Source organism: Cydia fagiglandana, chromosome 7, assembly GCF_963556715.1.
Source record: "Cydia fagiglandana chromosome 7, ilCydFagi1.1, whole genome shotgun sequence".
In the NCBI taxonomy this organism is placed as follows: Eukaryota; Metazoa; Arthropoda; class Insecta; order Lepidoptera; family Tortricidae; genus Cydia; species Cydia fagiglandana.
In genome coordinates, this window is record NC_085938.1 from 10,327,015 (window position 1) to 10,352,673 (window position 25,659).

The following is a 25,659-nucleotide window of genomic DNA, read 5'->3' on the forward strand; positions in this document are numbered from 1 at the left end:
GGGCATACCTATCTACACTACCTACAGTACCTACTTAATATTAATAATGCGAAAGTACCTTGTTGTTACCTCGTCACGCTTAAACAGCTAAACCACAGAATAAAATAATAGTACTAGGTACAGAAGACTCACTCTAACAAAACGCGTCTGTTACGATCAGCACAGATATGGCCGCTAGGTGGCGACAGCGCCACGCGCGGCTTATGGCAAACCCCAAAATTGGGGTCGATCAGATGTATTTTTAGCTACCTGTAGCAAAACGAAGAAATCGCGGAGTGAGCCACGCCTGGCTAAATAAGTATTTAGATAGATAGACAGATGTAAACCATTTATTCGCTTGCCACAATACACACATTAAGAGAAAATTTGATATCGATATAGTTTAATTCTCGGGGAAGGATAGTTGTTTTGTTTATCACAGATAAAAACATTTTACGAAGACGAAATCGCGGACAGAAGCATGTATAATAATATCGTCGGGTGACAAGCAAAAGTCACTAACTAACACCATTGAAATTATTGGACAATAAACCGTGTTACAAGCGTAATAAAGTGCATTGTTACTTTAATTTTTTGATAGTACTTAGAGACTTTTGCTTGTCACCCTCACCCGACGATATATATGGGGACTTAGATAGTGGAGGAAAACCGCATATTTTGGTATTAATTAGCTCTTTTATTAAAAGTCGCTTTTTTTAATCGAAAACAGGTTTAGACCCACCAAAACCCAACCTAATCGGGCGGATCGACTTAAACCCGCACGTGGCACGTGTAATAAACTGCATAAAATATTGCACCTTTGATGATGATGATGATATCCTGTTATCCCTCACCAGGGACTCTCAGAAAGGATTTCCATTCTTCGCGGTCCAGCGCGGCCTCCTTCAGCTCCGCCCAGCCGAGGCCAACTGATGCCGCCTCTTTTTCCACTGTGCGCCTCCAGGTGGTTCCAAAAAATAACAACTATGTACCAATTAAAATAATATGTATCTGATATTAAACCTGAAACACTCCGTTTGGAAGGAGCGGTACCTCCTAACACAAGTATTGCTATACTTAACAGGAGGTATCCATCATAAATTATTGTATAAATCCACCTAGATACCAAATAAATAATTTTGATTTTTTTTGAGGTGGTACGGTCAGCCAAGAAAGTGGTCTACCACTTTTCGACTCTATCAATCAGATAATAGAGTCGAAAAGTGGTAAACCACTTTCTTGGCTGACCGTACGTGGGCGACCTTGCCCTCTTTTTCCGGGAATTGTACCTTTACTAGAGCAAAATATTCATGCCAGTCGAAATATCGGGTCTCTATTGTTTCACATAGAGTTTTAAGTCATAATGTATTGTTTGTCCACATTTTCGTTAGTCATAATTTGGTTTTTCTCAGAAACGCTCAGAAACTTTTTAGGATTGCCATGAAACAAACCTAAACTAACCTAACGTATCTATAGGATAACCCTACGAAAATCCTGAAAAGTTAACGGTTTCAGAATTATGACTAATGGTAATCTGACAATCATTACATTATAACTTCCAATCATTATGTCAAACCGAAATATCTTATTATTACTTAGCTTGTGGGTAATAAATGCCATGCGATTTCATGGAATAAATATGTAAACTTACTGTGTATAATTCGATTTGTTTCGCCATTGACTAGAACAAATAATAAGACTAATATTTCTTCACATGTCGCCTACGATAATTCGTTATGGAATTAATTATTTTCAATGTGTCGGTTGAAATTGACTTTGAAAGAAATATAATCTAATCATGATTTTTATTTTCAAATTATATTTTTGTCCATCTATTTCTCCCAAGAAAGGGTAAAGAAGTTAAAAATGCGTAATTTGAATACAACTTTTATTCGAAGTAATTACATAGCAAAGTCCTCTTTAAAGTTATACTCGTCCTTTTTACTCGTATTTTTAAAAGACGTCAAGGTGACATTTTCCAGTACGCCCGCTAAATTCACTGCCACCTTTTCATTCCTCGCGTGTTTCTTTTTATCTTTCTTAAACTGTTGTTTTCTTAATTTGTTCAGCTTGGTGTTGCCCTCTAGGAGCATTTCGGGGTCGACCTTGGCACGCTTAGCTTCGGAATGGTCTTTGTTCAATTTGGACCTTATGTTGAGGGTCTTAGGAAGTAGACTCGATTCGTCCTCGTCGACTTGCATTTCGTCTAGCGCTTTGACTGGGCCAGTGCTGGTGATCTGTGGAAAATAAGAATTAATTGACTACTAAACTACTAATCTTAAAACACCTATTATAAGTGTTTTATATATGTCTGCTTAGATCATTGTTAAGATGCAAGGGTTCCACCTGTCCAATGTCATTGCCTCTCACTCTCTTATTAAAGCAAAACGTGAGGCGCAAGGCACATTGGGCAAAGAAATTGGATAGGTGGAATACAACCCATAGAAACCTTATGATTCTTATAATAATAATTTTTATTTTGCAGGATTATCACTGTTGTGTGTGAATATGCCTTACTAAATTCTATAGCGAGTCTATTGCTAAATCTCCATGGTTTTATAAGCGTTGACATCAAACTCATCCTATTCTTATTCCGATATAAAGACAGTGTTTTTCAGTTCGCAAAGTCCCAATAGTGTGAACTAACAATACAGCAATGTTTGACAATAGTGTTTCCATCGTTGAGTGCGTCCATAACTTCAGCGTCCATTGCTTTGAAGGCGCTTATATCGAACTCATCCTATTCTTAAACTTTACATAATATGTACAATGTTAATACCTTCAGTAGTGTTTCCATCGTTGAGCGCATCCATGACCTCGGTCTTCATAGCTTGGAAAGCGTTGATGCCGAACTCAGGATTCTAAACTTTATTCCAACATACACACAGTCCTTTTCAGCTCGCACAGTCCCACTGGTCAGAACTGATCGCACATAACGACTGAACGGATATAATTCTATGCTTTACATACAACATACATACAATAGGGTTGAATTTACCTTAATAGCCTCAGTAGTGTTTCCATCGTTGAGACCGTCCATGACTTCAAGCTACATGGATTCGAAGGTACCTATTGATGTCGAACGCATCCTATTCTAAACTTTTTTTCAACACATACACCGTTCTTTTCAGTTCGCGCTGTCCCACTGGTCTGAACTGGTAGTCACAGAATGACTGACTTGAACGCATGTAATTCTATACTTTATGTTAACATAATGGGGTCCAATTTACCTTAATAGCCTCAGTAGTGTTTCCATCGTTGAGAGCGTCCATGACCTCAGTCTCCATGGCTTCAAAGGCGTTGATGTCAAACTCCTCGCCGGCCGCTGATACGATTTTGGCGTCCACGTGGATTTCCGAGTCCATAGTCTCTGGAGGCTCGGTGTAGTAGCGGACCTGGAGGAAGGGTAGGTATCATAGATAATTGGGTAGTTTCCTATACTTAAAATAAATTATTTCACACTGTGCACGAAATAAACCACCAGATAATTATTACAAAAACATAGATAGCACTTATTTTTAAACATAATTTATAATTAATAAATAGGATGGAAGTATAAAAAGTAGGTGAGTTGACTGTGACGTCACTACACAAGTTTTCATATAAATTCTATAGTGCGTCAAGCAAATCTTGTCAGTAGCAATGTAAAGCAAACTAAAGTAGGGCAACACTCAAAGAGTAGTATTGCGCTAAGAAAAGCAGCAATGTACAATGTACATCGAAACAAAACTTTTTTTTCCGCTGAGCGCGCCTTGTCACGTACGTCAATTCAAATTGTCATTCGCGGATTCTCTATTGAAAATGTTTGAAATTGTTATTAATACGTATGGACGGACAATTTAAAAGCGGTGTGTGATGTTGATAAAAATGATTAACTAATTTGAAGATCTCAAAATAAAATTGTAAGTGGACTATGCCGTTAAACAAGAATGTATGAATAAAATCATTGCTTCAGCAGGTAGATGGCATACTGGATTTTCATATTTTATTAGATTTCTCAGTTGGCACTGTAGGCATTGTAGGCACCTTAGCTTTAATTAAGCACAGTCTTATTTAATATATTGGTATTTAATGGTGACACAGCAGAAATATCTCTTGAAATAGAATCGATTCAGAATGTAAACATTGTAAACCATTTGTAAACAAACAAGATGATGGCTGTCATTCGCGATCCACATTCCACAGATAAAACACAGATGACACGCGATTTTCGAATTATTAGAACACAGTGTTGCTAACCCGCGATTTTTCAAATTTGCCGCCGTTTGCTACTGACAAGATTTGCTTGACCCAGTATATATTAGCAAATCGTTTTGACAGTTCTAAAAAAGAAACTGATTTGACTAGTAGGAAAGTAGCCAATTATGTTAGGGTGGTATTCCACCTATCCAATTTCTTTGTACAATGTGTATTGCGTCTCACATTTTGCTTTAATGAGAGAGTGAGCCAATGACACTGGACAAAGGAATTGGACAGGTGGAATACCACCCTTAGCTAAGTATTTAGGGTGCTAGATAAATTGGTTGTTCAATACTTACGCTATAGGATTTCCAATTTACCAAGAACTCTAAATGGCATAACATTAGGGTATTTGACTACTAGTCAAATCAGTTTCATTTTTCGAGCTGTCAAAACGATTTTGCTACTTCTTCCTCGCGTTATCCCGGCATTTCGCCACGGCTCATGAGAGCCTGGGGTCCGCTTGACAACTAAAACGATTTTGCTACTATGGAATTTATATGAAACACTAACATGTGACGTCACAATAAAATTACCTACTCTTTATAGTTTTATACGGATTTAAAATATAAATTGTGTCTAAAAACTACTGCTGTCTATGTTTCTCTATTAATCTTCTGGTGCTTTATTTCATGCATGGTGTAAAATAATTTATTTCAAATACAGTCACATTTGACGTTGACGGTATTGAGCGCACTAACAATTTGCCTTCGGCAATTTGCAAACGGCGAAACGTTTGTAAAATGCCGACGCCGTTTGTAAACGACGGATTCTTACAAAATGCCTGCGACATATACGGTTGTACGTTGTACATGGCATAACTATATGGAAGGTAGTGGAACCCTAAAAAGTGATACAACGGTCATACCTTGCCAGTATTCCAGTCGTTGAGCAGGATCCTGGCGGCGGCGTCCTGGTCGGGCACGCCGCCCTTCTTGTAGCGGCCCATGCGTGACGCCACCGACGCGAAGAATTCCTGCGAATATCACCCATCTCAATATTAGAACATTCAAATGAAATTCAACTCAATCAAAATCTACTAAGAGTTGTTTGTAAGCTTCCTTAATATTGTGTGAAATAAACAGTCATAATAAAAAAAAAAACAGTATTAATTACTTGATAATTGGCAAAAGTAAGGAATTCGTACATATTTTGTCGGAAACAACCACTGTCGCCATTTAATAAAGTAAGGACCACTTGTACCATTCCACTAACCTGGGGTAAAGCAGTTAAACCGTTAACCCTGTGTCACATTGTACTGGTAACCATGGGGACTTTAGCTTTAACTGGTTAACCCCAGATTAGTAGAATGGTGCAAGTGGCGCTAAATGGTGCACATTATTATATTTATTAAATGTCCGACAAAAGCATAGATACCATACATTTCCAAGCTTGGAACTGAAAGTGTTTAACCTTTTCGCCACCACGTCAATGAAGGAATAAAGTCATCAACGCCATATCAAAAATTGCACGTAAACAATACGGATAACATATGATGTCGTGGCTTAGTGTGGGGCACGAAATGTAGTGACTATATATCAAGTCATTGGCGGCGTAAAGGTTAATGTGTAAAATGCATGTTGGTAAGAAAAGGCTTCTATGCTCCAACCGCCCAAAGACCTATAAAAAGGTCACCTCTTCCATTCTAATTTGAACTTTGTGTTGACAATATCAAATTTAATTTTGCTTGGCAAGGTTTGCCGTATGGGTGGCTAGAGGCTGTTGTAACATTGGTGGTAGAGCCGCATCTCTATGCTACCTATAAATATCCTTACTTGGGGCGTGCTGAACTCTGGTATCATATACAGATCAACAAGGGTAGCTTTGTTAGCACGCTGAAGTATGGCAGTCGCCGGGGTCACGGGATCTTTAAGGCTGCCCACTCGGATGGCGTTCTTGAGCGCCACGGAGGAGTCACTCTCCGCTCCGGCGGTGAACACTATGCCCGGGCTGTCGAGGATCTTGATCTTGGAGTCTAGTTGGACGGTCTGCATTTGCCTGTGAAAGATGATTTTATTTAGCCATTACATAATTAGGAGATTTACTGTATGTTGAAATACGTACCTGAAATGATACGTAAAGGTATACCTAATTAATTTATTTAGTGCATAAGGGTATAACATCTTTATACCCTTATGATAAACTGCAAAACAAAAAATTACTTACTTGGTGACTCCAGGAGTACTGCCCACATTGCATGCCTTGGAGCGGTTCAGACTGTTGATGATGGAGCTTTTCCCAACGTTGGGCAGCCCGACCACGCCAACTGTGATGGAAGTCTTGATGCCCTTGTTGCGGCAGTAGTTGCCCAGGAGGCTCATTAGCAACTCTGCGCCGACACACGCTCCTCCTGTGAAATAAAAATTTAATATATTTAGAAGAATTCAGAAAGCCGAAGACTAACCCGACTTGGTTTATTTCTGACTGAAAACCGGCAAGCTTTGGCCATAACCCTAAAAAGACACGCCTGGAAAAAATATTCGATTCTCGCTAATCTCTAGTCTAATTGCCAAATTGCATTTTTTTTTTCATGGAAACTTCAAAAAGTTTCTCCGTACAAACATAGTCCCCTTTTTCCTCTCTGGATATTGACATTATAGAAAATATTAGTATTATGTCAAAATATTTTCAAGAGAAAAATGAGAACTATGTTTGTATGACAAGACGATTTCGCGCGGATACTCCACTTTAGTCTTAAGCGCTGATGGCCTAACGGTAAGAGTGTGCAACTTTCAATCTGGAGGTCGCGGGTTCAAACCCCGGCTCGTACCCATGAGTTTTTCGGAACTTATGTGCGAAATATCATTTGATATTTACCAGTTGCTTTTCGGTGAAGGAAAACATAGTGCGGAAACCGGACTAATCCCAATAATGCCTAGTTTCCCCTCTGGGTTGGAAGGTCACATGGCAGTCGCTTTCGTAAAAACTAGTGCCTACGTCAAATCATGGGATTGTCAAGCGGACCCCAGGCTCCCATGAGCCGTGGCAAAATGCCGGGATAACGCGAGGAAAAAGAAAAAGTAGTCCACTTTCGTCTTAAGGGCAAAGTCTCATCAAAATCACTCAACTGATAAAAGTAAACCAAATTACCTTTCATCTCCTTCTCTTTAACAATATGTTTCATTTTCCTCCTCCCCAGATTATGCTGCTGGTCCTGTGTGGAAGCCTTAAAGGGCACGGCGGGCGCCGAGCGGCGGAGATACTTGAGCCAAGCAGACAGATTGGTGCGGGGCACTAAGTCTGCCTTGTTGAGGACTAGGACTAGACGTTTGCCGGCGTCTCTGACTGCCTCTTCTACTTGTGTGCAGCGGGTTCCTGGATAAAATGTGAATAAATTAAATCAAAAATTATTCGAGACTACTGTCTTTAAAAAAAATAATGACTTTATCGATAATTATAGGGACAACCTCTGCCCGCAATACCTCCTTCAGCTGATTTTAATAAAAAAAAAATATTTTGCATGAAGGCCAGTTACAATAATTGGTGTAACTTACCCAAAGGGTCTCGTGCATCAACCACTTCCAAAATGACCTCGGCCTCTGATATAACCTTCTTGAACTCTCTATAATAGGTCTTAAGTGAGTTCTCTTGTTTTCTGTCCTTGCCAAACTCCACATCATCATTTTCTTCACCACCTTTGAATGCATCATGGACTTTGCCACGGGCTTCGGCATTAGCTACCTGTGGAAAGAAATTTATTACAAATTGTTAAAGTAACATGGAAAAAATATAACTAAAATAAGTCATATAGTGCCACGAACGACTAATGGAGGTATGTCAGAACAATAGATCACCTTACAATGGATCAAAGGACACAGTGGATCCCGAGGTAACGACGCCGCGGACGAGCTCGCCAGACAAGGATCGGGTGCGGGGGCGATAGGCCCGGAACCGATCCTCCCGATACCGTTTAGTAAGGTACGCTCAATGCTGCTGGCACGTACAGGGAAACTACACACAGAACACTGGCTAAACCAAACTGGATGCAGACAGGCCAAGCAGGCCATGCCTAGCATGAACGGTAAGCTCACAAGGGCGCTCCTTCAACTAGGAAAGGTTCGACTGAGTATGGTAACCAGTGTCATAACAGGTCATGGACTTTTTAACAAACATCTTTTTATAACAGGTGTCACAGACAGTCCCCTATGCCGTGGATGCATGGAGGAAGAAGAAACAGCCTCTCACGTGGTGTTGGAATGCAGCGGATTGGCCCCATACAGGGCAAAACATCTCGGATCCCCGAGTGACCTCCCCGAGGTCCTACTCAACATCAAAGGTTTGATAGGATTCCTCGAGGAGCTGGGCTGGCAAGACTAGCCCACCCCCTATCACGCAAAATAGGCGCAAGACGTCGAGTTGCGGAAAATCGCCCGAGCTACAATACAATACAAGTCATATAGTGGTTACAGCCATTACAGGGTTGCATTTTATTCTATTGTAATTTAAAGTTATAGTAGGAAAAGATAGTTTTTTAGCAATAAGAGTGCCTATTGTTATCAAGTGTTGTAAATATATATTTTTTCCTCTGTATTATTAACTATAATGGTGCACAATAAAGAATTTGATTTGATTATTGTTTTGTGTTTACATTATCAAAAGGCAATGTCTGATTTCAGATGGTTTCAGTCAACAACATCATTTTTAGGGTTCCGTACCCAAAGGGTAAAAACGGCACCCTATTACTAAGACTCCACTGTCCGTCTGTCTGACAACAGGCTGTATCTCATGAACTGTGATAGCTTGACAGTTGAAATGTTCACAGGTTATGTATTTTTGTTGCCGCTATAACAACAAATACTAAAAACAAAATAAAATAAATATTTAAGTGGGGCTCCCATACAACAAAAATGATTTTTTTGCCGTTTTTTGCGTAATGGTACGGAACTCTTCGTGCACAAGTCCGAGTCGCACTTGGCCGGTTTTTAGATACACTTACTATTAACCTCCAAAGAGTTCCATCTTCTGGCAAAAAATACTCACCAAAGAATTCATGCTGACTTTGCTGTTTTGTTTTTCCTCCATTTTCTTTTGTTTCTCCAGCTTTGCCAACTCTTTCCTCTTCTGCCTCTCTTCTTCTTTGTGTTTCTTCACAGCTTCAACTTCTTTCAAGATATCTTCCTTGAACGGGCACACATTTGGAATCTGAACAGGTTTAGCCTTCTTGGATTTGTTGCTCTTCTTTGCCTCCTTTTTCAGTTTCCTATTGTGGTCTTTTACTTTTTTCTCTATTTTGTAGCGCAGGCGGGCTGGTTGCCTTTTGGAAGGCTTTTCTGTAACATTATTGCAATATTAATGATATTCTGTATTGAACATTATATTTTTTACTCTCTAAATTAAATCAGAATTACACAATCTAAGGGGTATTGTAGAAATAAATTACAAATTGCATACTGTGCAAGCTAACCTATAACTTCAGCATTAAAATTTATTAGGCTGCCTTAGACCATAATTCATAATATTCTACAATAAATGAACGATTTTACGAGTGTATTAACAAAGCCCCAAAAGATGATTTTGTAGTCATGTTAAAAGTGAAATAGTTATTGAATTTTAAAAGAATCAAACACATGAAATATGAATGAAATAGGATTTATTATAAATTTACTGCTGCTACTTACTCAATTTGAACTTTGCCATTATTATATACGAGTACTGATTTGCTTATTACTTAATAACTTAATAAAAGTAGTTAAATACTGAGGAATATTTTTTATTTATTCCATTCGGCAACTGACATTTTGCTAAAAGAAAGCATGTGAGCTGTCAGTGTCACACACCGAACGAACACTTGACAATTCTGAAGTGTATTTTTCGACTACTGTTATGAGTGTGTACATTTTGATATCTAAAAACATTCACTATCTTTTTATTTATTTTTCTTAATTTTGTTGTGATATATATAACATGAATATAAAAGTAAAATACAAAAACACATAAAAAACATAAAAATACATATTCACTTTGTCATTATTTATTTATTTTTCTTCTTAGGCTAGGTCATTTATAACATGAATATAAAAGTATATTCACTTTATTATTACAATGTTAAACACGATTTTTTTACGATTTAGGCAATAATGATGTTAAAATCCAGGGCTATAACCGCGAAAATCGAAGTTCGCTAATTGCGGGCATCTTTCTCTGTCACTCTAATTACGCCTTCATTGGAGTAAAAGAGAAAGATCCCCGCTATTTGCGAATTTCGGTTTTCGCGGTAGACCCCCAGATTATAATGGTTCCACTTCCAAAGTCAGTATACCAACAAATTTCTTGACACCATTGTTTACATGATGTATATATATACAGGGTGGAAAGATAAGTCGGGCTCTGGAGGGAAACTACCTTAAACCTTAAGCTGGCTCATTTTACTTAAAGGAGACATTCCTTTATTTTTAAAAAGAAACAAAACTGTATTCAAAGATTTTCTAAAACTCGCTTGCCTCGCCCGGGACTCGAACCGACTAAAAATTCCAAAAAATAAAAACTCGCAATTTTATTCTACTAGTCGATGCACAGTTAATGTTAATGATAACATTTCTCCACATTTCTCCAAGAAACATTAGGTCTTACACTCGTCTATCGTACAAAATATCCATAAAATCTAGTGTCCGACCGAAGGTTCGGTTTCGGTTTCGGTTTCGGCCAGTTTCGGCCAAAAAATCATGTTTCGGCTGTAGTTTCGGTTTCGGCCAAAAAACAGCCGAACCTTTCGGCCGAGCCGAAACTTACGAAATGGTACTTCGGAATAAGACCAAAAGTTGGGGAATACGTTACGAAATGGTACTTCGGAATAAGACCAAAAGTTGGGGAATAAGTAGGACAACATACATATTATACTGATTCATGTCTCTTCTTCTTCAATTTAAGAGGTATCCTCTTGTCGGTGGAGTCCACCGACTGATTCATGTATAGGTACAGAAATTAATTGGTTTATTATAAAACACAATTTCACTAATGAGGGCGCCACTGGACCGTCGACGCAGTCTTAAGAGGCTGTCAATACCTATAACGCGCACACTGTCTAATTGTATCGGAACGAATGAGTGATTTTACCTCAATTTACTATTGGTTTGTGTTCCACATGTCCTCTACGTCAGCTTAGCCTTTGGCCTCGCTGCGCCATGCTCGGCCTGCGGTGTCGCTTTTTAATACAATGGACATTGGTTGGAGTCTGTGCTAACTACTTATCCTGGAGCCTGAAGCACGGCTTTGACTTCGCATGAAAGTTCGCCTCACTGGGGTACTTCGGACTTTTAGGCCCAGCCCAGGAGAAGATTGGTACCCGGCCTTGCGATATTGTCAACAAAAAATTTCGCGCTCGCGTTTTTAGTTGGTTTTTTGGATGACCCTGTATCTACATGTTAACTTGACTGGTGAATGAATAGAGTTAGACCAAGAAAATTCTGCAATGACTTTGATAGCATACGCAGTGTAACTAGTGCAAATTTTATTTATACGTCATAGTTTCATAGATGTTTTGACGTTTAAAATAACACTTGCACTGCGTGTGTTATCAAAATCGTTGCAGATTTATCTTGGTCTAACTCTAGTAATTTTCTTAAAAAAACTGCTTAAGTAACATCCATTTCAAGGATATTGTTGACAGCCCCATAATATGTGTAAAAAAGTGGTTTTATGGCATTTTTTCAACGATTTTAACAAGTCTACAAAAGTTTCGGTTTCGGTTTCGGTTTCGGCCGAAACTAGAGTCAAAGCCGAACATTCGGTTTCGGTTTCGGTTTCGGCAAAAAAACATGTTTCGGTCGGACACTAATAAAATCTAATATTTAGTACAAGACTTTTTTTGACAAGCCAAATTGAAGAAAAAAAGAAAAATACTTTGAATGCAGTTTTGTTTCTTTTTAAAAATAAAGGAATGTCTCCTTTCAGTAAAATGAGCCAGCTTAAGGATTTAAGGTAGTTTCCCTCCAGGGCCCGACTTATCTTTCCACTGTAACCTGCGCAACATCAAAGAATATAATGCCCTAAGCTCAACATGTTCCGTGTGCAAGCATCAATAAACAAAATAGATGGAATAGTAATGAAATATAAGAAAAATACACTCGTCATATTTCATTTCTAGTGTTTTAAACACACATTTGACACATTTGACATTACTTTGATTTTAAACTTTTCAGTTAATAAATTATTACCTTCCATTCATTCAATTCAGTGTTTATTGAATATTGAATTATAGTATGGCCCAGTCAAAGAGATTTAAATTTCTAATTATAATACTTAGTGACAAATATACCTACCTACTTACCCAAAAACTTACTAAGTAATTTGATTGTCGTTACCATTACTGGCAGGATAAATCAAATATAACAGCCTAGCTTCAAATCTTCAATTTAACAGGACAAATAAGGAACTGATGAAAGTAGGTAAGTAAAAGTAAGATGCGAATCAAACACTAGGGAAGTAGGCTCACGTATTGCTTATCCTATTTTTAAAATCGGAAATGTTATTTTTAATACAGTTGCTCAAAAAGTGCTACTTTACGTAGCTGTTTAGCGTGCGGAAAGTTGGTTATCTCGAACTAGTGCTTTTCACTTTTCCAATTTTTTTAAATTTATACTTGTTCCAATTCACGACTACTTATTGATGAGTGTTAATATTAGGTTCCTTTAAACGTCGTAATCAGCATAAAAACCTACCGTTAATGTAAAAATACGAAAAATATTACATATTTCATATTTAATTACTTACCTCTTCATCATTATAACACGTTTATTTTTTAATATTCAATATTGAAAATTCCGTTCTTAATAAGTTGACTGAATGGAACGGAATAGCTGCCAAACGCCCATAGATATAATATACTTAAAGACGACGTCTAACCGAGCTGTCACTGTTACCACTTTTGTTTAGTGTACGATTAACAATGTTTTTCTTATTTTTTCGCAACTGTATTAAAAAACGTCGTTCGATACACGTGCGGAAATGTCATTCTTCACTCGTCCCGAGTCTTGCCACTCGCCTGCGGCTCGTGGCAAGATATCTCGGTACTCGTGAAGTAATGACATACCTTCCGCACTAGCATCGAAATGTACTATTAATTCTTCTTGTTAGTTAATTAAGGTTCTTTCTCCGTGTTCACGTTGAACCATATCAACGCGAGTGTTTATTATGAACCCGGTACCGGCAGGGACCAACCAACTTTATCACACATGTTTCAAGAGATATATATGTAAGTATGTACATACCTAGTTGCCTAGTTTTAACTTACTTAAATAAATATTTTGGGAAAAAGCTTGAGGTTACCTTTATCAGCATAAGTACTACCTCTACCCTGTATAGGAATAGTGCGACGACAGTCGGTCAAATTAAAACATTGTGTTCATTGGGAGACCCATTAATTATCACATGTACCCGGTCAACAATAAATCATTGTTGGCACCTACGTGATGCCAAACTTATAAGTAAACAAGCCACGTCTCAGCCCATTCATTGCGCGTTTCATTGAACGACTGCAGGGTAGGCTGCCATATGACGCGCTTTGTTCGTCACAGGCAGCTGCGTTCGCGAAGGGCCGTTTGTACCTGAGCAAGGTAACAGCAACAGGTCATTTCTCCGGGCGAGGGGAGCCACCGGCCTCGCCGTCTCGCGGCGCTTAGTCGCGAACCACCCGCCGCGCCGACCGCACGCCCGGCCACGCTCCGAATCGCAGACTTTCACGCGAACGACTCCAGCCACACCGAGTTATGTGCGCTAACGCACGCTCCGATAACCGTCGTGTTGGCTTACACTCGTGACGGCTCAAATGTCGCCCAGTCTAGAAGGGATCATGTTCAACAGGAACGCGAACCTGTCCGCGCGCCGGCCGCTGCTGGCGGAGCCGCAGAAGCCCTTAGTGGTCCCGCCACGCGCGCCGCCCCGCGACACCGGCCCGCAGCGGCCGCTACCTGCGCCTAGGAACCTGCCCAATCCCTACGAATACCGACCAGATTACTGGAAGCCCTCGAATGTCGAACTTGAACGCAGATTGCAGGAGACGAGGTCCCGGGAGAAAATCAGTTACTTCCAGGATAAGTTAACGCCACCGGAGCTGAGCTTAGATAGGAGAGAGGCGGAGCTGGTGTTCAGGTTCGATCCTCACGCGTCCGCGGAGTATTTATCGAACCAGTACCGCGCTCCCACAGTTCAGTACGCGAAGCCTACGCCTGCGAACGGGTTTTCTAACCGTCTGCCGGACCGCGACGGGCCCTTCGTATTCGGCGTCCACAATCCCAGCCAATTCCCGATCCCGCGAGATCGTCGCGACGATGACGACTACGACTACTCAGAAGTCGCCGAAGAGAATGGACGAGTTAAAGATGATGTGTCCGAAACGAACTGTTGTGATAAAGTGAACGAGTGGACGGCTCGGGACAAAAAGAAGAGTAGGACACTTAATCGGATGTTTCAGATTAAAGGAAAGGTGAAATGTGCGAAGAAGGAGAAGATTAAGTGTGTGTTGGTGGGGGACGGGGCGGTGGGTAAGAGCTCGCTGATCGCGGCGTACGCACAGGACGCCTTCCGGGAGGAGTACCAACCCACTGCCTACGACACATTCAAGGGTAAGCTTACTTTTAACTTACATTTAGGTACCTACGAGTATACCTACTTCGAGGAAGATACCTATAACTTATCCTCACTTGGCATCAGACAGGTCCAATGCAGACAAAACTGTCTAAAATGTAGGTCAGGATATATACGACAATTTGAACTATCCGAAACCACTTAATAGTTAGCAGTTATCGTATCGCTAATGACCTGATTTGCTGCAAGATAATAGATGCAATTATAATATGAATTAGGTACCATTTTCTAATCGATCATTGATAGTGACAAGACTTAATGTGTTGTCTAATGGCAGTAATGGCTTATATTAATAAAAGATAAAGTTAATATTTTTAATAACTTTAAACAAAGTACAAGATTATAAACTTTGTATAATGTAATTGCAATTAAGCTTATTAATAATAACAGTAAGTCAACGGCACGGACATTCTGTGGCCTTATCAACAAAAGAAACTTGTTTTAAACCATGCGTTTGTCGCTCACAAAGACTGCGGTCGGTTTCTTATTTAAAATTCTTGCTACGCTTTCTCATTTCATTTTATAATGAACGGGTGCAATGCAACTGAAAAGTTTGATTACGTAACGTAATTTAGATGTAGGCATAATATTGCGGAATTGCTACATTAAACCTAGTATTAATGTTAAAATTGCTACTCTTGGGCAACAAAAGAACATTGCATTTACAACTGGATGGAGTTTTGAAACTAACTTCAGCATGCAGATATTGCAGAGTTTATGCCGGCAGCAAATACTCCTGTGTTCATAGGTAATGGAGGCGGCAGCGAATTCCTCTTTGCTGGTTCAGTGTATAATTTATGCACGCAGTGTTTTGATCAAGATTTCCGCCCAGCGATGGAAATGCTCAAAACAAAACTGTAGCGAAGCGGTTGTAGTAACATGAGCATATCGGACGCAGTTTGGTATACAGTAACACATTAGGAGTCAATTTTTTATAACCAGATATTATGATGAATCTATAACTATGTAAACAAAAGGACGGATGAACCATATACATAATGGAAATTGTAAATACGAACGTAAAAGTCCTAAAATCGACGTCGACAGTATGAGGAAGCAAACCCTCGTCATTTACAAGGCATCTACATTTTTACAGCAAAATATTATCGATGTGGGCAACAGTCGAAAATTTTCCTCAGAAACATATGTAGTTTCCTTGAATGCAGTTATTATTGTTATCTAAGATAAGATTATAATACTAACTCAACAAGACGGTCATCATAGCGATATCTTTTCGCGAGTCGGTGCGAAGGCGCGTCATGATCGCGAAACGCGATAGCATTTGATAACATTATCAAACAAAACACAAAACACAAGGTAGAATTGTTCATTTCAAAATAATGAATTTTTATTAGAGACTAATTTTGTATTTGCAATTGAACATCGTCAAATAGGTACCTAAATTCTGAGCAGCAGCAGGCGTATGAACTCAAAAAAGATAGCAATCGAAATGTCCATACTCTCTACCGGAATTCAAAGTTTACTTGCGAACATAGTGGAGTTGGTGAAGGATGATTTAAAAAGCCTATTCACAGGAAAAATGAGATTCACTCGTTTAAAATCATCTTCTAAAATCATCAATGTTTTAGTGATTGGGTTCCATCCATGTACCTATATAGGAGAATAGGTTCACGTATGATCAAGAAATTAAGAAGACACAAATACATGTATAACAGAGTCTTTGACCTTTATCTTACCTTCCCTTAATGTTAGTCTCTGATGCATCCTCAATTCCTCACCTAAATACTGATTCGGGGTACTAATACTATTTTCGGCAATTCGGCATCTTCTGTTAGATTTTACTGTCCCATTCTAACTCTGCCTTTCCCACCTTAACATGTCTTACCCTGCAAGGTAAACCTTAACTGGAAGGTAAATAATCTATTAACCGAGTACCTACATCAATATGAGGACATTGTTTTAGAAACTTGTTCAAAGTAGGAGTACATCCATTCCATTCCACCTAATGTTCTATATTTTCTTCAGTGGTAAGACATATGAGTGTTGTGGTTGTGTTATAAAGGGGTTGAGGTGCTTCCATTCAGATTTCCTATCGAGGTTGCTTACCACAGTGACCACATTTTAATGGTTTCCACTAAAAATCATATCTATGCATTTTAGGTTACTCGCGGACACAGTCTCGACATGCTGAAGTTTCTACAATTTTATTATGATGACTTTTAACAAACTGGAACCCGGTGATCCCGGATACCTAATTGTTGTTTTTTCCTCTTATGTCTTTAGATTCTAAGATTTGTGATCGAGCATAAGAGGTTTAATTTCCACGAATATTCAATTACTTCGTTATCAATTTTCCGTGTGTATAATATCCGTCTCGCATTAATTAATATTCAATTAGCCTATACTATACGGAACATAATGTGTTCTATTTAAGTTTATTCAGTTCCAGAATTAAACATTTTTTAGGTATAAAGACTATAAAGACATCCAAGCAAGCATCTTAGATTCTTATCTGTACCAATCCTATGACAGCGTTCTAAAATACGGACAGAGGAGCCAATAAAGCTTTAACTAACTACGACGGCTGAATGTTAATGAACAAACTAAATCTAAAAACAAAAAATCTAAACATTTCCTCACGTTTCGTCTACGGGTCAAAGCACCTATTTAATATGGAGGCTGGATCCCGCAGACCAATTAATGGTACAGCCTTTGAAATTTAAATACATTCTCACAAGTTGTGTGATAATAAAACTACATTAATCATAACATCCATATGGACTCATAGTGGTCGGTATAAATATTAAAATTTTGAATTCAGCCACCAACTTTTGTATTTCGAACTTGATGTGAAGGGAAATGGAATGGTATTTAAAAAATAACTGACGTTTTGTTGTGCCAGTCGTTTCCGCAGTTATTTGTTTGAGTTACGAAAGTACTCAAAGCGCTTTATGTTGACGCACATTTTACGGTATTCTATTTGAAAAGCCATAAACAGGAAGATGTTAAACCTCAGTACTTGTAAAAAAACGAAAGTGGCGTCTAAGCCCCGACATCACTGCGATTATTTTGATGTAAATAGGTACCTAGTATAGGCAGTAATGAGAGTAATGAGTAAAGTTTTGTATTGAATGAAGTGTCTAATATGAGTAACTAGATGAAAACCCGGCTTCGCTCGGGTAAAATAAATTATAATAATAGGTACTAATTTTGAATTGAGTAATTATTATTTACTTTAAGACTTCAAACCTTCATCAAGGCGGTTACATACCTATCTCATCTCCGATAACTTTCAATCCATAACATACAGTATAACTCTAAACGTACTATTCCGATATATCTAAAAACAAATATGTAATAAAAAAACGTAATCTAACCCAGGTTAGGTTTTTTAATTACACTTTTCTGGTAGCAGTTCGGTTCTGTAAGGGTCGCAGTTCTAACCTAACCTAACCCACTTCTGGTTCCAGTTTGGTTCTATAAGGATCGCAGCTCTGATCTGACCCACTTTTCTGGTCGCAGATCGGTTCTGTAAAGCCCTTATTTATAACCCCCCCCCCCCCAAATCATCCAAAAATCATGCTTCGAATGACCCCGTTTCCTCCTACGTCATGCTACCATCGTCTGATGTCCGGACCCCCCCCCATTTGAAATGACGTAATTTATGAATAGCCCCAGAGGCGCGTTTTCCGGGCGGGGCGCGAGCGTTTAAATGAAAAAGCGGCGCGCCCCGCTCACGCGCCGCTTACAAAACGCGCCTGTGTGATGGGAGCCTTAAATGTTATATACTAAGAAAAACCGACCAAGTGCGAGTCGGACTCGCTCACGAAGAGTTCCATACTTTTTAGTTATAGCGGCAACAAAAATACATAATCTGTGAAAATTTCAGCTGCCTAGCTACTTACATATCACGGTTCATGAGATACAGCCTGGTGACAGACAGACAGACGAACAGTGAAGTAAACTGAAATAAATGTCATATACCTTCTAAGAAGGACCGGCCAAGTGCGAGTGGGACTCGCGCACGAAAGGTTTCTTGCCATTACGCACAAAACGGCAAAAAAATACGTTTGTTGCATGGGAGCCCCACTTTATTTATTTTATTCCGTTTTTAGTACTTATTTGTTGTTATAGCGGCAACAGAAATGAAATATCGGTGAAAATTTCAACTGTCTAGCTATCACGGTTTATGAGATACAACCTACAGACAGACAGACGGATAGAGGTGTCTTAGTAATAGAAGGGTCTTGTTTTTACCCTTCGGGTACGGAACCCTAATAAAGTGTATAGATTTGTAACCGGTTAGAGATGCAGAGAGAGATGCTTTCTAGTCACTAATAGCCTTGTATGCTTGTTTGCCACCAACATGGCATTTTAATAAAAACTTACTCATTTCATCGCTCATATCCAGCCTAGTATTGGCTTTAATATATATTGGGTCTTATATTTTTTTTATTAAATTTTTTAATATTTGTTGTTATAGCGGCAACAGAAAAACATCATTTGTGAAAAATTCAACTGTCTAGTTATCACGGTTCATAAGATCATGAAATACAGACAGACGGACAGGGGAGTCTTAGTAATAGGGTCCCGTTTTTACCCTTTGGGTATGGAACCCTAAAAAATGACCAAGGCCTCCAGTGCCCCAGGCTGGAATCGAAACAGCGTCCTCTAGCGGCTGGTGCCTGTGCCATTTGGCCACCGGACCCCAGCGGCATAGGTCGAATTTTTCCAAGTATATGCACTTCTTACTGAAGGCCCAGCGTTCCACCTGGCCACCCCTAAGGTAAAATTGAAATTATTTAGAATTGGGAATATGTAGAATTAAGCTTCTGTAAAATTGAAATTATGTAGAATTGGGAATCTGTAAAATTGAAAATCTGTAGAATTGGTAATCTGTGATAGGTATCTGTAGAAATGAGACTAAACCCTTAGTAATAGGGGTCCCGTTTTTACCCTTTGGGTGCAGAATCTAAAAATCAACCTTGTTTTGGTACTATGTACTAAGCTTCACTATGACTCTGAAATTGTAGCAGTAATTAATTTTGTTTTAGTTGTCACCTGACGATTTATTTAAGTCAAACTCTGAAGTTATTATTCACACTTTTATTTGAATCAGCATAAAATATATCTTTTTATACATACTATATTATATATATATATATATATTTTAATCTTATATTCAACTTACATTGATTCCGGAGATTACTTCTTCTTAAACCTTGCGTTTTCCCGGCCTAGCGCCGGGGTCTGCTTTCCTGCTCAGTCTTCTCCGCTGCCCGGTCTTCGGCATCCACTCACATCACTCAGATTCTTTGAAGTTAGTCTAAAGCACAAATATGTCCACCATACACTGTAGTTGTTCGCACTGGTTCACATCACACTGGATCATATAATCAGAGTGGAGTCAACTGATTCTTTAACTCAAGAGTTTCTTTGAATTACTTTTGTGACTTAACTTCACTTTCATCTCGCTTTAGTTTGTCAAGCACATTCCTTCAAGGTTCTTCCTTCCATTCTGAAATGTATAAATACAACTGAGTATACTGTATATAAAATTTGTGTCCCGTCTGGTCTAGTGGGTGGTGACCTTACCTATAAAGCCAAAGGTCTTGGGTTTGAATCCTGGTAAGCGCATTTATTTGTGTGATGAGCCGAGATATTTGTTACCGAGTCATGGATGTTTTCTATGTATTTAAGTACTTCCAAAGAGACGTTCAGCGCTATCAGCTATGAACTTTGTAACATGTAATGGGTCTCACATATGGAATACAATGGGAACTATTGTCATAAACCAACAATTGTGGCAAGGTTTGTCCAAGTAACAAAATTATGTGAGAAATTATGTATCAACAACAAAACAATAATGAAAGTTGAAACAATTATATGGTTTGAAGATACTCACGATTTTCGGCATAGGTTTATTTATATATTTGTTTTACGCGTTGGTGCCGTGTCATCGTTAGTATTGTAGTCACAAACATTTAAACTGAAAAATAAGTTTTCGTTTTTACCCGTCATTCCCATCAATAATGCATCTGTCATCTTACAGTTAGTGACAGTAGTCGTTTTTTTTTTAAATAGGCTTTCTACACGCTCGAACCAAACACCTTGTCGTATGTCACACGCATGCCGATCCAAAGGTAATTCAGAGTTTCCGAACGCACTTGTCAATGTCAACCAACATGGCCGACCTTTTGTTTGACATTGATATGGCATTGATTGTCGAAATTTTTTCACTTTTAAATGCAAAATACTCGACAATACGAATTTTGCGGATACATGTTCTCGATTCAAAAGTGATATTTTTTCAAGCTCTTTCGATTGAGCATAATTTCATTTAGGTCTACCGTTAAACCGGCTCGCGTTTATATATAAAGATATGTTCAAGCAAGATTAGACTATCGCTTTGTTGCTCAGCTATGATTTTATAATCTAAACTTATCTTTTTATTAAATTGATTTGAAAGACGTTGGAGATATCTACTTATGTTCAATTGTTTTATTGTGACGTTGCCAAAGAATATAGCGAGAAACTGTAAACAATTTATTTTTTAACTTTATAGTCGTTGCATCAGCGCGCAGTTGTCCTATTTTCAGTCGATAAACGTAGGATAAATGGGAATTCGTGTTGCAATCTATTCGGGTCACAAATTAACAAATTAGCTGCTCGGTAGTCTCGATTAGGGTTGCCAGATCTAATGGCGCTATTATCGGGAAAAAATATAAATATTTCGGGATTTTGGGACTTAAGTCAAGAAAAAGTAATTGTATTAAAAACAACGATATTTTACATTATTGGCACTACGTCAGCTACTCTGCCCATAGACGTTTTTATATAAAAATAGTATAAATTCTTTGAGATCTTGAACAGTCCCGCTCATCGCTCGACGCGGGTCGCTCGCTCGCTCGACGATAGTTCGGAACTTGAAATCATTGTTTTATAACGTGAAGCTGTTTTTCGGGACAGTTTTCACTTTGTCGGGAATCGGGAACACATGCTAAAAATCGGGAGAATCCCGCCAAATCCCGACCATCTGGCAACCCTAGTCTCGATACAAGAACATTCGTTCCATTTATTTATACATATTTCGATATTTGACCTGACTTTAAATTCGGAACAAGTGGCTCTTTGTATGAAATAAAAATTGGAGGTAAATATATAAGTAAACGATTTTAAGAAGTCGTTTATTAATTAAATGTCATAAGAAGTTTTACATTGTAGATGACTGATTGATTTAAAGAATTTACTAATGAGAGTAATAAGCAGTATAATTTTTCATTGTATGCCTAACATAACATACATTATACCCTTGTTAGTGTTCCAGATATTGCTAGTCTGAGTAATTGATAAAATAGGGTTTGTCCAATTTGTGTTGGACGTGCTCTGATTCCCAGCATCATTGATTCAAATCAAGTGATAATGGTTACTAAGCGAGTCAATCTGAGCCTAGATCCTAGGACTTCTATCATGTTTAGTATAGGTATAATATACCTATATTAGGGGCTGTTCATAAATTACGTCATCTATTTTTGATTTTTGACCCCCTTAAATCATCCAAAAATCATGCTTCGAATCACCCCGTTTCCTCCTACGTCACCCCGTTTCCTACTACCATCATCCGATGTCCAGAATTTAAATGCAAAATGCCACTTTTGACCAATTTTGGTATTGAACTCGGAAGAAACTTGTCCATAGGTATCTCTAGGTAGACACCGATATTAAAATTTCATGAGACATTGTTTACGAAACACATTTCATCTAACGATATTCTTTATTGCCAGGTGACATCAAAAAGTTTTGAAACGACTAAACTTTTCTTGCCTGCCAGCTGTATGCTCGTCCAGGCAGCTGGCTCAACTCTTTGTGCCTTCTTCTACGAAATTAAAAAAAAAGCCTGCGAGCGATTACCTTTTAAGGCGCCCGGTGCCTTTGGGATCTACCTTTACCTTCCATTTTTTATGAGCCTCCCCGAAAGCCCATTATGAACAACACATTAGATTTGGATTGGAACAAGTAACTAAAAAAAAAAAAGAACGTGGCATTACACTGAGATGGGCGTCACGATTCTGTTGGAAGGGAATTTAGAAACGTGCGTTGAACGCTGTTTACGTTATACTTATACCTACATAATTTCTTATCTGTTCTTTCCATGATTGTAGGTAAGTAATTAACGAAATAATGAGATAGGTTATATATATGTAGAGTAGAAATCCTAGGAAGGATTACGTACATATGTCTTATCAAAGTTTTTTTAGATACATTACATATAGTATCATCATTATCAATTAACATTAATAGAAAACGTGAATTTACACCTTTCTAATAATATTAGTCCAAAAATACCTACTCATTGCCTACTCTCACCCAAACTTCGATTAAATCGTCATTGAATTAGCTTTCTACAAACATCGTTTTACTAGAATCTTTTTAACAGAAGTGTACCAAGTCATCAATTTTAGTCATGAATAGATGAATGAGATTTAAGATTTTAAAATGATTTAAATTACCGCTACCGGCATGATGTTGATCATCATCATATCAAATAACGTAGCAACTTATAATAGGTTTGTAAAGAGATACATTATTCTACCTTAGCTTAATTTAAGTAGTTTCGAAAAATTACAAACAGAAATCTTCAAAGTTGCAGTTTTTCTTTTACTGATGTCAAATATCATTGTGACCGTTACAAGCTAAAATTGCTTTGCCGGTTTTACTTTTTGTAGTTTCTTTGATCTATTTAACTGATGCAAAGATAAACACAATCGTATAATGCCTGTCAGGTATCAGTTACAGTCCGAAATTAACTTAAACCGAAACGCTAAACGCTGTTACGATTTTGCAATTCGCCATGTCTGAGTCAGAGCGGTATGGACGGTATGGTACACAAAAAGTGGTAGTCAAATTACTTTCACATGTAATTATTTCTTTCAATCGGTGAAAGTTTGAGGGTATTCGTGATTTTAATAAATGTATGCTTCTGTACTTTCGGTGAGAATAATAATTTCATGATTCATCGTGACAATTTACTTTAATTGATGTGAAATGAGTTTATAAAGCTTAAAAAAATACTGTTAAAGATTTACCGTTACGACCTCCACGGTCAACATCTATTTTCCTTCCTATTGAAAATACCTCCAACCTCCAACATGTCTTCTATAGCTAAAATTCCCATAGTCGTAAATACTTATTCTTTTTTTTTCCTCAGTTGTCTATATTTCTGATCAAATTTAACAGACGTTTATGTACAAATAAACCACGTAAATCATTCCTTTGCCAAAGACCTTGTGTGGTTGTTAAAAAGTCTAATATTCTTTGACCTACACACTTTTTTCTGGCAACTCTGCGATTGCATAATACAAGTTATGCGGGCTCACGCATCTGTCCATCGACCGTTAGTTTTAATATTTATATCACTTATCAGCGATCAATGGTGTTTGCCGTCGCTAGGGATTTATCTTATGGCAATACATTATTTATCAATTGCAATATAGGTTGGTTTGAGTATATAAGTTACAATGATTTATTATTGGGTACTAATGTACCCAATAATAAACCATTACTATACTAATGTATTATACCTTGTATGCTGAAGTATCAGCAACAACCGCATATTTATTTTAAAATAATCAAATAACCCGATTAATAATTTGACCCCAATGCCTATTGAGATTGGAAATGAGGTTAGAATACATCTAGGATTTGGGTTTTGTGGCTAAGTCTGTTTTATTTCCGATAATTTTTATTTTTAGTCTCATTATAGGATCTGATACACTTTTTGCGCTATTTTAAACTAGTCTGCTATGTGATATATTATGCGTGTTTTACTTATCGACTGTTTCAAACAGAAATGCTAGCGTGCTAGCACTCATCTTGGCTATTAAACAGCATCCGCCTCTTATGTTACACTAAGGTAAAGTGTTCCTCGCATGCTCGGGAAGTTCCGATTGTATTTAATCTCACACTATTCTTGATGGTGGACTTCTGATGGATAGATGGTGCTGGCAGCATATATGTTGACCTGACGAGAGGGGTCTAAATCGTTACTTTACTGTTTTTGGCTTTCGCTGCTGCAAGTGTGAAGGAGAAGTTTAATGACGCTAATTTGGTCGATGGATACTATACAATTTATATCTTTACTTCTTTACCTACCTATCATGATGGTAGTATCACGATATCACTCTTCCCATTGAGTTAGCTATTCAATATTGAAATCACATTAGTTATGACCGATCGATCTTGATGAATGCGACCTAGAGTTATTTATTTCTGTTCTTCCTGATCACATTATTAATAGTACAATAGATTGTTTATTGCGAGTCGTCCATCTTCCGATGTTTTAATAACTAGGTAGATACTTATAGCGGAAGCAGTTATAAAGTTGACCCAAAAATTTTTTATTAAGCTATGAGCTTCATCACATATGTTCCTTGAGTAATTCTAAGCATTTCAAGCCTGGGAGGCAATAAGAAATGTGTGTCTACTCGGATTTGTAATGAATTCAAACTTTCAACCCCTTTTTAACCCTGTTAGGGGATGAATTTTACAAAACGCTGAAATTACTTTTCCTGTCTTTTAATAATATCCCCAAATACAAAGATTCAAGTCTCGCGTTCGAAATTTTTTTTGATATCCATACAAACTTTCAACTCCTTTTTCACCACCTTAGGGGATGAATTTTCAAAAACGCTGAAATTAGTTTTCTTGTATTTTAATAATATATCGTTTTACGAAGTTTCAAATTCCTAGCTTAAAATAAAACTTGAACCCCATACAAACTTTCATCCCCTTTTTAACCCCCTTAGGGGTTGAATTTCTCAAAATCGCTTTTTATCTCTGGTACACTTTATAAATGTAATCTAGTGTGCAAATTTCAACTTTCTATCTTTTGTAGTTTCG

At 38.1% G+C, this 25,659-nt stretch overlaps 2 protein-coding genes across 4 annotated transcripts in view; one reads left to right on the top strand and one right to left on the bottom strand.

Moving 5' to 3' along the window:
• Positions 1-1,853: 1,853 nt before the first annotated feature.
• Positions 1,854-9,974, bottom strand: LOC134665814 (guanine nucleotide-binding protein-like 3 homolog). Of its 3 annotated transcripts, none has more exons than XM_063522801.1 (9): positions 9,837-9,974; positions 9,199-9,488; positions 7,713-7,899; positions 7,309-7,533; positions 6,385-6,568; positions 5,994-6,216; positions 5,087-5,194; positions 3,210-3,374; positions 1,854-2,216 (listed from the first exon to the last, which is right to left on the bottom strand). In XM_063522801.1, exons 1-9 carry the CDS (start codon positions 9,853-9,855, stop codon positions 1,881-1,883), a joined length of 1,737 nt encoding a protein of 578 aa, XP_063378871.1. In that variant the 5' UTR covers positions 9,856-9,974; the 3' UTR covers positions 1,854-1,880. The 3 variants fall into 3 exon arrangements, with proteins under 3 accessions (XP_063378871.1, XP_063378870.1, XP_063378872.1); XM_063522800.1 differs by having other exon boundaries at positions 7,713-7,895; positions 9,195-9,488; XM_063522802.1 differs by lacking the exon at positions 1,854-2,216 and adding an exon at positions 2,718-2,795 and having other exon boundaries at positions 3,255-3,374; positions 7,713-7,895; positions 9,195-9,488.
• Positions 9,975-13,700: 3,726 nt separating this feature from the next.
• Positions 13,701-25,659, top strand: part of LOC134665844 (uncharacterized) — a 58,144-nt gene continuing 46,185 nt past the window's right edge. Inside the window, exon 1 of the mRNA XM_063522872.1 lies at positions 13,701-14,777. Coding sequence (XP_063378942.1) covers positions 13,982-14,777 — 796 coding nt within the window. The 5' untranslated portion in view covers positions 13,701-13,981. The remainder of the gene's footprint in view (positions 14,778-25,659) is intronic.